The sequence below is a fragment of the Neoarius graeffei genome, chromosome 26, assembly GCF_027579695.1.
Source record: "Neoarius graeffei isolate fNeoGra1 chromosome 26, fNeoGra1.pri, whole genome shotgun sequence".
In the NCBI taxonomy this organism is placed as follows: Eukaryota; Metazoa; Chordata; class Actinopteri; order Siluriformes; family Ariidae; genus Neoarius; species Neoarius graeffei.
In genome coordinates this window covers 5,751,815-5,763,981 of record NC_083594.1, presented here as the reverse complement: position 1 = coordinate 5,763,981, position 12,167 = coordinate 5,751,815, and the positions used below count along the sequence as shown (strand labels likewise).

The 12,167-nt window shown below is 43.2% G+C and overlaps 1 protein-coding gene across 2 annotated transcripts in view; it reads left to right on the top strand.

The window, feature by feature from the left end:
- The window catches only part of cdk18 (cyclin dependent kinase 18), a 206,007-nt gene that overhangs the window by 65,940 nt on the left and 127,900 nt on the right, over positions 1–12,167 (top strand). The window contains exon 2 of one of the 2 annotated variants that reach the window (XM_060910973.1): positions 4,190–4,326. In XM_060910973.1, coding sequence (XP_060766956.1) covers positions 4,209–4,326 — 118 coding nt within the window. In that variant the 5' untranslated portion in view covers positions 4,190–4,208. Of the gene's footprint in view, positions 1–4,189; positions 4,327–12,167 lie in introns of those variants that run through there. The other variant, XM_060910975.1, reaches the window with a different exon arrangement.

Here is a 12,167-nt window from a genome sequence, read left to right as displayed (position 1 = left end):
AACATTTACGGAAGGAGTCTTCAATGTTAGCGCTTTCTCACAGTTGTAACTTTTCCGACACAGGAAAATCTTAAGCTTTCTTTGCGTCTTGGTCACATGACAAGCTGCTTTTGTCGTTGTTGCTGTTGTTATATTTACTTTAAGACAGGAAGAGAAAATAGATAGAAACTATAACATCATGTTTGATAACACGAACTACCTTCAGTCAATAAAAATGTGTCTTCCACGTTCATTTCTAAAGTTTTATTCCAATTAATTTTATTGACTTAATATGGTTCCCACATACAAAGAAACTTAGGAATGACCTTGTTTCACAAATGTTCATGAAATTAAATGGATTTATTGTACAATGAGTGAAAGTTAAAAGCGTAATCATTGACAAATTGCTGCATTTTAAAAGAAATAAAACACTTTAGAATGTGCCATTATAGGAAAATAATAACTCTACGCTACCATTGACTGCTTTCTTATATTAGCATGACACAACATGGTTTAATCCTTACTTAAGTAATATAAAGTGAGATGTAGGTTTGTTTTTTTTGTAACTCTATTACACGTCAAGACATTTGAGAAATGCAAACAAGGAATGAAAATCATCGATCACGTCATTGATTAGTGTGGGAACAGATTGCTAATTAGCTAGCACGTTAGCAGCTTGAATGTTAGCCACACAGACACATTGTTATGTGTCTAGCTGCAGAAATTTCCAGAGTTTGACTTACTACAGCTAAAGAGGTAATCAGAAAGGTTTAGAAATTGTACCATTGTTATATTTCTTTCACTGTTGCTAGTGGTCTGTCTACATACGTATAGCCTATAAGTGTTTAGCTTTGTAAATTCGTAGCTGCTTGTAGCTTTCCAGTAGCCTATTTTGTTGTTGTTGTTGTTGTTGTAGTTGTTAATTTGCGCTAGCAGCACTTGAAAAAATTGTTACTCTCACTCAGGATCTTTCTACTTTATTCTTATTATTATTATTATTATTATTATTATTGTAATGTTTTTTAGGGGCGGCACGGTGGTGTAGTGGTTAGCGCTGTCACCTCGCAGCAAGAAGGTCCGGGTTCGAGCCCCGTGGCCGGTGAGGGCCTTTCTGTGTGGAGTTTGCATGTTCTCCCCGTGTCCACGTGGGTTTCCTTCGGGTGCTCCGGTTTCCCCCACAGTCCAAAGACATGCAGGTTAGGTTAACTGGTGACTCTAAATTGACCGTAGGTGTGAATGTGAGTGAGAATGGTTGTCTGTGTCTATGTGTCAGCCCTGTGATGACCTGGCGACTTGTCCAGGGTGTACCCCGCCTTTCGCCCGTAGTCAGCTGGGATAGGCTCCAGCTTGCCTGCGACCCTGTAGAAGGATAAAGCGGCTACAGATAATGAGATGAGATGAGATGAGATGAGATGAAGACCTCTGGGCTGAATTACATTGCTCTGACTTTTGGTGCTGATCTGGATCACTGATCCGGAATGATCCATGAAAAATTTGATTTTTTTTCACTCACTTATAACTCTGTCAATTTTCATGATTTTTTCAATCAGTTTTTTAAAATTTTGTTCAGCAAAATGACCTTCACCTTGACCTTCAATTGACAAAGGTCAGCTAGTGCAAATTACTGTGACTTTAATCACAGTCTCTATCTAGTTCTTGTTGTTGCTTTTTTTAATCTTCAACATCGACCACATTCCTCAGTGTTAAATTTAAGTGGTATGCGCTATTACTTACTTACTTACTTACTTAGGCCGCCCTCAGGCGAGCCGCCTGTACCACACTCCAGCATCCCCTGTCGGACATCATGGACCTCAGCTTGCCCAGAGAGATCACACCCACGTCGGTCTTAAAGTTATCCACGTATGTCTTGATGGGCCTCCCTGGGTTCCGCTTACCATGAGCTGGTTCCCACAGCACAACCTTGTTTGCAGCCAGTTCCGGATGGCGATGACAATGGCCAGCAATCCCCATTCTCCTCGATGCTATTTTGTCAGTTAGAAGTGGTAGGTCCCCATAGAGAATGGTGTTTGGTACCCGGTCGTACCACTTCACATTTGCGCTATTGCACAACTTCAACAATTGATTACACTGCTTCAGGGTGGTGCAGTGGTCATTCCTGTCACCTCACAGCAGCAAGGTTCCATACCAGGTTTGAACCTCATGGCTGATGGGGGCCTTTCTGTGTGGAGTTTGCATGTTCTCCCTGTGTCTATATAGGTTTCCTCTGGGTCCTACTGTTCAAAGACATGCAGATTAGGTAAAATACCCAGCCACTGGGGTTTCACAAGCCAGTATCAGGATGCAGGCACTTACAGATGGGAGAGCGGGTGAGTCGCAAACTGGCAGCCAAATCCAAATCGTGAGACAAATAACTAAGTCAGGGTCGAGCAAGGGTCGGTCGATGTGCAGACAGTATGTCAGAGATCAGGCGAAAGTTCAAAGTCAGAGATAAACAGAAAACTGGGTCAAAGTCATGGGGAGTCAGTAACTAGGAACAACGGCTTGGTACAATCAGGTGTGGAAATACTGAGCGATACTTCGCAAAGTGCATGTGTGTTTGCTCTCCTTCAATAGTGAGAGCTGATTACCAGGAAATGTAGAACAAGTGTGTCCTCAATCTTTGAGAGAGGGAGGGCACTGTGGTGCTTGGGGATTGTAGTTCATGGCGACCGTATCTGGAAGCTGTTAAGAACTTGGATTGTCGGCGCTATTACTGACACCAGTGTATGCTTAGTGCTAGTCCCAAGCCCAGATAGATTGGGTAGAGTTGCATCATGAAGGGTATTTGGTGTAAAAAAAAAAAAACACAATACCAAATCAAATCTGCAGAAAGGATGATCTGCTGTAGCGACCCCTAACGGGAGCAGCTGAAATCAGAAGATGATTGCGCTGTTTCAGATTTCTGATGTATTTCCAAGATTTCCCAGGAATGCCATTATTTAATAAGCTTCCTTTTAAGAAATACATTTTATTTTAAAAAAATTAAGTTTCTGCTGTCATTGCTTGTTAGCAAAATAAAGCACTGAGTGGAAACGAGTTGCGAGCCTGTGTGTTTATACAGGTTACTCTTGATGATGTGATTAAAGAAGGAAGTGGTTCAGATAATATTTTCCAAATGGATACAGAGAGCTAAGGAGAGGGGTGTAGTGGTTAGCACTGTCGTCTCACAGCAAGAAGGTTCTGGGTTCGAGTCCAGTGGCTGACGAGGGCCTTTCTGTGTGGAGTTTGCATGCTGTCCGTGTGGGTTTCCTCCGGTTTCCCCCACAGTCCAAAGACATGCAGGTTAGGCTAATTGGTGGCTCCAAATTGAGCGAAGGTGTGAATTTGAAGGTGTGTGAATGGTTGTTTGTCTCTATGTGTCAGCCCTGTGATGACCTGGCGACTTGTCCAGGGTGTACCCCGCCTCTCACCCGTAGTCAGCTGCGATAGGCTCCAGCTTGCCTGCGACCCTGTATAGGATAAGTGGCTATGGATAATGGATGGAGATATGGAGAGATTTAAAAAGAGAGGGAGGGGAATGGATATTAGGTATTGTCATAGTTTATTATTTCAGGGAGTAATTGGAGGGATAGAAATCATTTGAAGCAAGAGTTAATGCCACATATTTTAGTGAATCGGTGTGACACTAATTGGAGATAAAAAGCAGTTCCTCTGCGTCTCGGTTTGAGTTCAGAATAATTACTTAAGCTAAACGCATGACTTGCACGGAGAATTTAACAGCAAAGAAAGTTCTAGCAGCTCAGCCTCCGGTCAACTCTGCCGCATGGTACTGAGTGGTAAAAAAAAAAAAAAGCCAAAGGAAGATGAGAAGGAAAGTGGAATACTTTAATGTGCGCTTTATACCGGCTTCTCAGCAGTGCTATAGGGTCAATCTTATGTGCAGTGACCTCTTTATAGTGCAGTCTTACTTACTATATTCAGGTGTTCAGTTATTCTACCACCTTTCGGAAGCAGCTCCTCGTCAAAGTGTATCTCCATCCTAGAGAACATGCTCACCTCAGCGTTACGAGACCTTTCGTTCAAAGTTTGGAAAACTTTTCACTCACTAAAAAGTGAAGGGGAGGCAGGGAAAAAAAAACATGGCCTGCACTAAAACTTTGTTTATAATAAGTACGATCTGACATCAGAGGCACAAGAAGGTCAGCAAAGGTCCATCACCATGCTGTTCAGCGGCAGTGAATCAAAAGACCTCGTGTTCTTGTCTTTTCAGGAGTTCGGGGCACTGAGAAATGAACAAAATGAAGAACTTCAAGCGCCGCTTCTCGCTGTCCGTGCCAAGAACAGAGACGATAGAGGAGAACGAGTTCACCGAGCAGATAAACCAGCTCAACATCCAGCGTAATGAGGGTAAGAGAACATCTGATACACACAGAAACTCACTGCATACATATACAGATTTCTTGGGCAATTATTTCATAACATTATTCAGTTTCAGTATGAGGTCTCCAGGTTTTTTTTTTTTTTGCCTGACCCAAATAACAAGTAAATCTCATCTCATCTCATCATCTCTAGCCGCTTTATCCTTCTACAGGGTCACAGGCAAGCTGGAGCCTATCCCAGCTGACTATGGGCGAAAGGTGGGGTACACCCTGGACAAGTCACCAGGTCATCACAGGGCTGACACATAGACACAGACAACCATTCACACTCACATTCACACCTACGCTCAATTTAGAGTCACCAGTTAACCTAACCTGCATGTCTTTGGGGGAAACCGGAGCACCCGGAGGAAACCCACGCGGACACGGGGAGAACATGCAAACTCCGCACAGAAAGGCCCTCGCCGGCCCCGGGGCTCGAACCCAGGACCTTCTTGCTGTGAGGCGACAGCGCTAACCACTGCACCACCGTGCCGCCCCACAAGTAAATCTGAATACTGAATATAGTATCGTTGTCGTCAAATCAGTTTTATTTTATTTAAATAGTAATTGTAAATATTATTATAGTCAGCTTTATAGAAATCGGATATAAAATTTTACATTTTAAATTTACATTTATTCCTAATGAGCAAACCAGACGTGACAAACAACATGAGGAAGAAACCTTGAGAGGAACCAGACTCAAAAGGGAACCCATCCTCATCTGGGTGACACCGGATAGTGCCATTATAAATCATTTCTCTTTGATAACTGAAAAGAGTTTTTGGTTTTTTTAAGTGCTAATTGTGTTAACAGGAACTTTACAGCATCATTAGAGTTTTAACTTTAAGTCTATTGTATCAAACTAAAGGTCATCCCTGCGATGACCTGGCAGCTTGTCCAGGGTGTACCCCGCCTCTCGCCCATAGTCAGCTGGGATAGGCTCCAGCTTGTCTGCGACCCTGTATAGGATAAGCGGCTACTGATAATGGATGGATGGATATCAAACTAAAGTTAAGCCAGTATCTCATTGGGCTGCAACAGCTTGCGACAAATTGCGAACGTCATTCGCGAGAGAGTTTCAAAAGTGTCTTGAAACATTCGCGGGGCTTCTCAATTTCCTCGCATGAGTTGCAAAGTGTCGCTCCTTCGTCGCTGAAATTTTGAACATGTTCAAAAAATTTGTGCGGCAAAATTTCTCTCAAAATAGCCGCAAATGCGTCGCTGGTGTCGCAAAGCCATCGCGAACCCTTCTCAAGTCAGTTTCTGTGAGGCTTCCTCTACTTCCCTGCCTGCTGAGGGAAAGCCAGGCTGCAGCAGCCTGCGACTAGTTGGAGACACAACAATTGTGGTAAAATATGCGAATATCAATTCAGTGTGATTCCAAGTGAAAATTGTCGCTAATTCGCACATTTTATCACAATTGTGGTGTCTCCAACTAGTTGCAGGCTGTCGCAGCCCAGTGAGATACTACCCTTACAGTCTACAACTCTCGTATTCTCAATTGAATGACTCCATGCATTGAGCCACTCCTTCGAAGAAACCAAAATTGTTTCCACAAAGGAAGATCTACACTACCACAGATCTTTGCTCTCAGACGAATCATTGAAGAACTGAAAGTCTGAAAAAACAATGCATCACTCATGTTTGTAGACTTCTCAAAAGTATTTGATAGTGTGAATAGGAAAGTGATACTCCAAATCTGACTCAGTCATGTAGTGTCAGAGGAGATAGTCAAGGCGATTGAGGTTATGTACCATAATCCATCATGCTTTGTGCAGACTCCGGACGGTCCAACAAAGGCATTTCCAACAACAGTATGTATACTCCAAGGTGATACACTCGCTCATTTTCTTTTTGTCATCACTGTGGACTATGTCCTAAGACAATCATTTGACACCATCAGCCATAAGGGTCTTGCCATAAGCAGATGATCTGGTCATCAGAGCTGTAAGCACCTACCTGACCTAGACTATGTTGACGACATTGCTCTTATAGTCGAGTAGCTGACATCAGCACAGGAGCTCCTCCTTTCTCTAGAAGAAGCAGCGATGAAAGTCGGTCTTGTGCTCAATACAAAGAAAATGGAATGCATGGCTATAAATGAAGGTGGGGACCACAATCCAATCCGCTCAAGAGATAGTTCTGTTATAAAAGACGTGAATGACTTTAAATATCTTGGATCTTTTGTTGTTGACAGTAAAAAGGACTTTATATCAAGAAAGGGTCAAGCATGGGCTGCATGCAACAGATTAAATCATATATGGTAGTCGGACATTGCCAAATCTACCAAGGTTAGCTTCTTGGGCCTGTGTTTATGGTGCTGAAACATGGACCATTTGTAAAGAACTTGAAAAACACCCTGATGGCACATACACAAGACTGCTAATGTGGGTCCAAAACCTATCCTGGAAAGACCACCCAACCAAAACTGGGATCTATGGTGAAGTCTCGTCCATTTCTAGAACAGTGGCACAAAGGAGAGCTAGGTTCGCCGGCCATTGTTTCCAAGCAAAAGATCAAATTATCTCCAATGTCATTCTATGGAGATTACCGTGCCAAAAAAGGGGAAACATACCTTTAACTTTCCCTGATACTCTATCCAGAGACTCCAGTTTATTCTTTGAGGAATTAGCTTGGGCAATGTCTGATAGGCCCCTATGGTGGAGCATTGTGTCGTCTATCTCAAAGGCAGTCGAAGGATGACGATAATAAAAGTTACAGTATTAACAGTTCTGAGTGAGAGACTTGAGCTTACATTGTTCTGAGCAATTGATGTCAAAGAAGAACATCCACAGCTGTCATTACAGTGTCTGTGTGGTACCATCCACAGTAATCCTATGGTAATCTTTCGGCTGTCCTTGCGAAACCATCTTCAGCAGTAGTGAGTGATTTTCTGGTGTATGAGACTCCGAGGAAAAGTGAGGTGACAGGATGGATCAGAGCAGAAGGAGTCAGGATCACTGGTATCTCAGGAGGAATATATATCGCCTGATAAAGATGACACAAGCTAATCATGGGCGTCTGTGAGCTCATGTATGCGGAGGCGGGTAGATAGCACTCAGTCTGTGTTATGCTGCCTTCTGACATTACATTTCAAGAAGATGTGGTTGATGTGTTTGGAGGAAGCACATGATAGGCTGCGCCGTCTCTGGTTGGAAGCTGTCATGTGACTGGGGAGAGCTGTCCAATGGATGTGAATTGGCCATGATGAAATTATGACTAAACTGTTTCTGTCCTCTATTGTTGTTTGGCCATGACATGCACGTGCACGCTGGGAAAAAGCCATATTAATAACAACCATTATGACTGTTCCTGTTCATGTCGCATGGCCACACATTAGATATGCTTCTGATCTAAGACCACATATGAAAATAGCTGACTTTGTATCAACACAGTCCTAAAAAAAAGTCCCAGACAATTTTGTGTTTTCCATGAAAAGTCACACTTTTATTTCCCACCATAAGTTGTAAAATGAATAAAAAATATAGTCGAGACATTTTTCTGGCCATTTTGAGCATTTAATCGACCCCACAAATGTGATGCTCCAGAAACTCAATCTGCTCAAAGGAAGGTCAGTTTTATAGCTTCTCTAAAGAGCTCAACTGTTTTCAGCTGTGCTAACATGATTGTACAAGGGTTTTCTAATCCTCCATTAGCCTTCTGAGGCAATGAGCAAACACATTGTACCATTAGAACACTGGAGTGAGAGTTGCTGGAAATGGGCCTCTATACACCTATGGAGATATTGCACCAAAAACCAGACATTTGCAGCTAGAATAGTCATTTACCACATTAGCAATGTATAGAGTGGATTTCTGATTAGTTTAAAGTGATCTTCATTGAAAAGAACAGTGCTTTTCTTTCAAAAATAAGGACATTTCAAAGTGACCCCAAACTTTTGAACGGTAGTGTGTGTGTGTATATATATATATATATATATATATATATGGGTCATACCAAAGACCATCATAAAAATGGTACCTATTACCATCTGGCAAGGCACGCTGCAATACAGATGTGAGTGGGGAGTTAAACTCTCGTGGTTACCAGAGGAATAGCCCCCCACTGTAACCCTAGCTACGTAATAGGCGAGAGGCCGAGGGCTGTGGAAACGGAGATCGGCGCCGCCCGATGCGCCACATGGCATGGGAAGGACTTTAACTAACTTTAATATATATATATATATATATATATATATATATATATATATATATATATATATATAATAAACTCTCCACCAAGGTCAAAGTTTGCATATACGAAACTTGCGTGCTTTCTTCGTTGCTGTACTGCTCAGAGACATGGACTATGTATGCTAGGAACATTAAAAGGCTGAATAGTTTTCACATGAGATGCTTACGAAAACTGTTAAAAGTTAAATGGCAAGACAAGATACCTGATACAGAGATACTAAAGCGATCAGGGTTAACACACATGGGAACTATAATAATGCATAAACGGTTGAGATGGCTTGGGCACGTCAAAAGGATGGATGATAGCCGTATTCCCAAGACAATTCTTTTCAGTGAAACTCGTGATGGCTCCAGGAAACAAGGACGTCCGTTGTTGAGATATCATGATAATTGTAAGCGTGACATGAAATTGTTTGATATGAATGTAGAAAGCTGGGAGGAGTGCGCAACACAATGTTCATCTTGGAAAGAAAAGGTGACACAGGGAGCAAAGAGATATGAACAAGCCCTTATACAGAGAAAGGAGGAGAACAGGACAAGAAGAAAGCAGCCTTTAACAAATCTGGATGTCAATGATGGTGCATTTATTTGTGAACACTGCAACAAGCGCTGCCGTTCAAGAATTGGACTGTTTGGCCATATGCGGACTCATCAGAACTAAAACATTAACGCGTATACCATGAGCTTTACGATCGAAGGTTGCCTACTATATATATATATATATATATATATTTACACTTCCATATGAAATATATACAGTATACTGTAGATACAAAAGGTGTACCATGTTGAAGGTACCATGTCAGTCAGGGGCGATTTCTCAGAGACAACAAGGGAAGCCGAGCTTCCCCTAAAATTCTCTCCCCAAACTGCGGCATCTATGACGTTGAATTCTCATTAAAACAATAACTTGCATAACATAATATATGCCCAAGATTGTATTTACGTTCATAACTATCCTGTAACTTATTTGAGTGATGTCTGACGAACTTGCAGTTCACTATGAGAATCACCTTTGCTGCCAGGCTGTAACCAGCGTTGCCAGATACTGCTGACGTTTTCCAGCCAAAATATGTTCAAAACCCTCCAAAATGCACTTAAAACCGCCCAATCTGGCAACACTGGCTGTAACCTTTCTTATTTCAATGGGCTCTATGTGCTGGCAGCCGGGTATCCGTTGCAGTCTATGAGAGGGCTCTGAACAGCCAATTTCGGCTAGTTGTTATTGGTTAAAATCGACAAAATCGTCACTTCCAGGGAAGCCGGGCTTCTCTGGGACTAAACGAGACAGTGGGAGGGACAAGAAGCCGGGCTGATGAAGGATTATTGGAGGTAGTGTTTGAAAGACATGAGGAGGGCAGGCTCTGTACTTCGGCGTCGGCGAGGAACACGGAAGTATGATCAGTCAGTCCCCAGCGGATGTCGAGAAAGTGTAGTCGTGTGCCAAAGTGCTGTCCGACTTTCTTTTCATATAAACGGTTCTTCTCATTGATGTCTCTGTACATTAGTCTGTAAATAAATGTAAATATTACTCGTTGTGCTCCATTAACTTTCATCCATTCTATCAGTTTGATCATTCGCGAATTCACTCGTTTATTTCATTTGTAGTTCAATCTGGTTGTAGGCTAGCTTGAGCCTTATTGGGATCTGCAGTGCTAGCTGCTAACAGAAATTGGTGAAGTCTCTGGAAAGCACAACCAGCTGGTATGACAGGGTCACAGACCATTTTCTGGAAAAGGAGCGGAGGGCAGAATTTGTGTAGAAATAGTGTGCATCATATAATGTTCATGAATCTGAAGTGTGTATATTGTTCAGTAATGTTAAGAGAATGGTGGGCTCTGTGTTATAGGTTATACCTGGGTATAATATTCAAGGGGGGCGGCACGGTGGTGTAGTGGTTAGCGCTGTCGCCTCACAGCAAGAAGGTCCGGGTTCGAGCCCCGTGGCCAGCGAGGGCCTTTCTGTGTGGAGTTTGCATGTTCTCCCCGTGTCCGCGTGGGTTTCCTCCGGGTGCTCCGGTTTCCCCCACAGTCCAAAGACATGCAGGTTAGGTTAACTGGTGACTCTAAATTGAGCGTAGGTGTGAATGTGAGTGTGAATGGTTGTGTGTCTATGTGTCAGCCCTGTGATGACCTGGCGACTTGTCCAGGGTGTACCCCGCCTTTCGCTCGTAGTCAGCTGGGATAGGCTCCAGCTTGCCTGCGACCCTGTAGAAGGATAAAGCGGCTAGAGATAATGAGATGAGATAATATTCAAGGTTCTGTGTGTTGCATAGCCTACCTGGTTATGAATTTCCAGACTGTGTTGCAGAAGATGTTCAAGGATGTGTTGCACAGCTGGGTGTTGTGTTAAAGACTCTGTGTTGCATATCAGGGTATGATGTTCAAGGCTCTTCGTTGAATAGCCAGTGATTTTTGGATGTTTGATATTTTTGATTAAGGATATGAGGCACTAGCCTGGCAAGCCAGACTATAACATGAAATGTACAAGCAAAAATACTTTCTGCCACTAGGTAGGGTTGTCTAGTTCACTATGCTAATGGGGCACACCTTTCTATGCTTTGATATCCGGCCTATAGGTTTTACGATGAATGCGTAAAATGGGCTTCCCCTGTTTTAAAAACCAGCAGCCGCCACTGATGTCAGTAAGAAGGAAAGGTACAGATTAGTACATTTTTTCCTCAGAGGTCTGAGATGCTTTGTATCCATGTTATAGAACTGGAAGTCCTCCCTTCTGTGCTATAAGCAGTGTTGGAGTTGAGTCACTAAACCTTGAGTCCAAGTCCAGTCTCAAGTCCCCAGTGTTCAAGTCTGAGTCAAGTCCAAGTCATTAAAGAAAATTTCGAGTCGAGTCTACTATTGATCCGAGTTGAGTCCGAGAACAAGACTCCATCCGCACCATTTGACGGTGGCTGTTGCTGCTCTTATGTGAAAGCGTCTCTGCTACTGTGTTGGACTAACGTTACTGCTCAACTGCCCCATTTTAGTTAATAAGCTACAGATTAAAAAGCTTGTTCATCGCTCAGCAAGCCCTGCCCACTATCAACAGGGCAATGAACATGAGAGAGGGTTAACACTAGCTAGTTCATCGCTCAACAAGCCCTGCTATCAACAGAGCAATGAACATAGCGTGTCACTTCCTTCTCTGGGTGGAGTCTTACCAAATGACAATTGAAGTTTGAGGTCGTCCCCGTCGTCTCCTCGATAGTTCTTCTACATATGGAACACATAGTAGTGCATTTTTTCCCACTGCACGAGAAGTCTGTATAAGCAAAGTGGACAATCCTAGTGGCGTTCTCATCTCATCTCATCTCATCATCTCTAGCCGCTTTATCCTTCTACAGGGTCGCAGGCAAGCTGGAGCCTATCCCAGCTGACTACGGGCGAAAGGCGGAGTACACCCTGGACAAGTCGCCAGGTCATCACAGGGCTGACACATAGACACAGACAACCATTCACACTCACATTCACACCTACGCTCAATTTAGAGCCACCAGTTAACCTAACCTGCATGTCTTTGGAGGAAACCCACGCGGACACGGGGAGAACATGCAAACTCCACACAGAAAGGCCCTCGCCGGCCACGGGGCTCGAACCCGGACCTTCTTATTGTGAGGCGACAGCGCTAACCACTA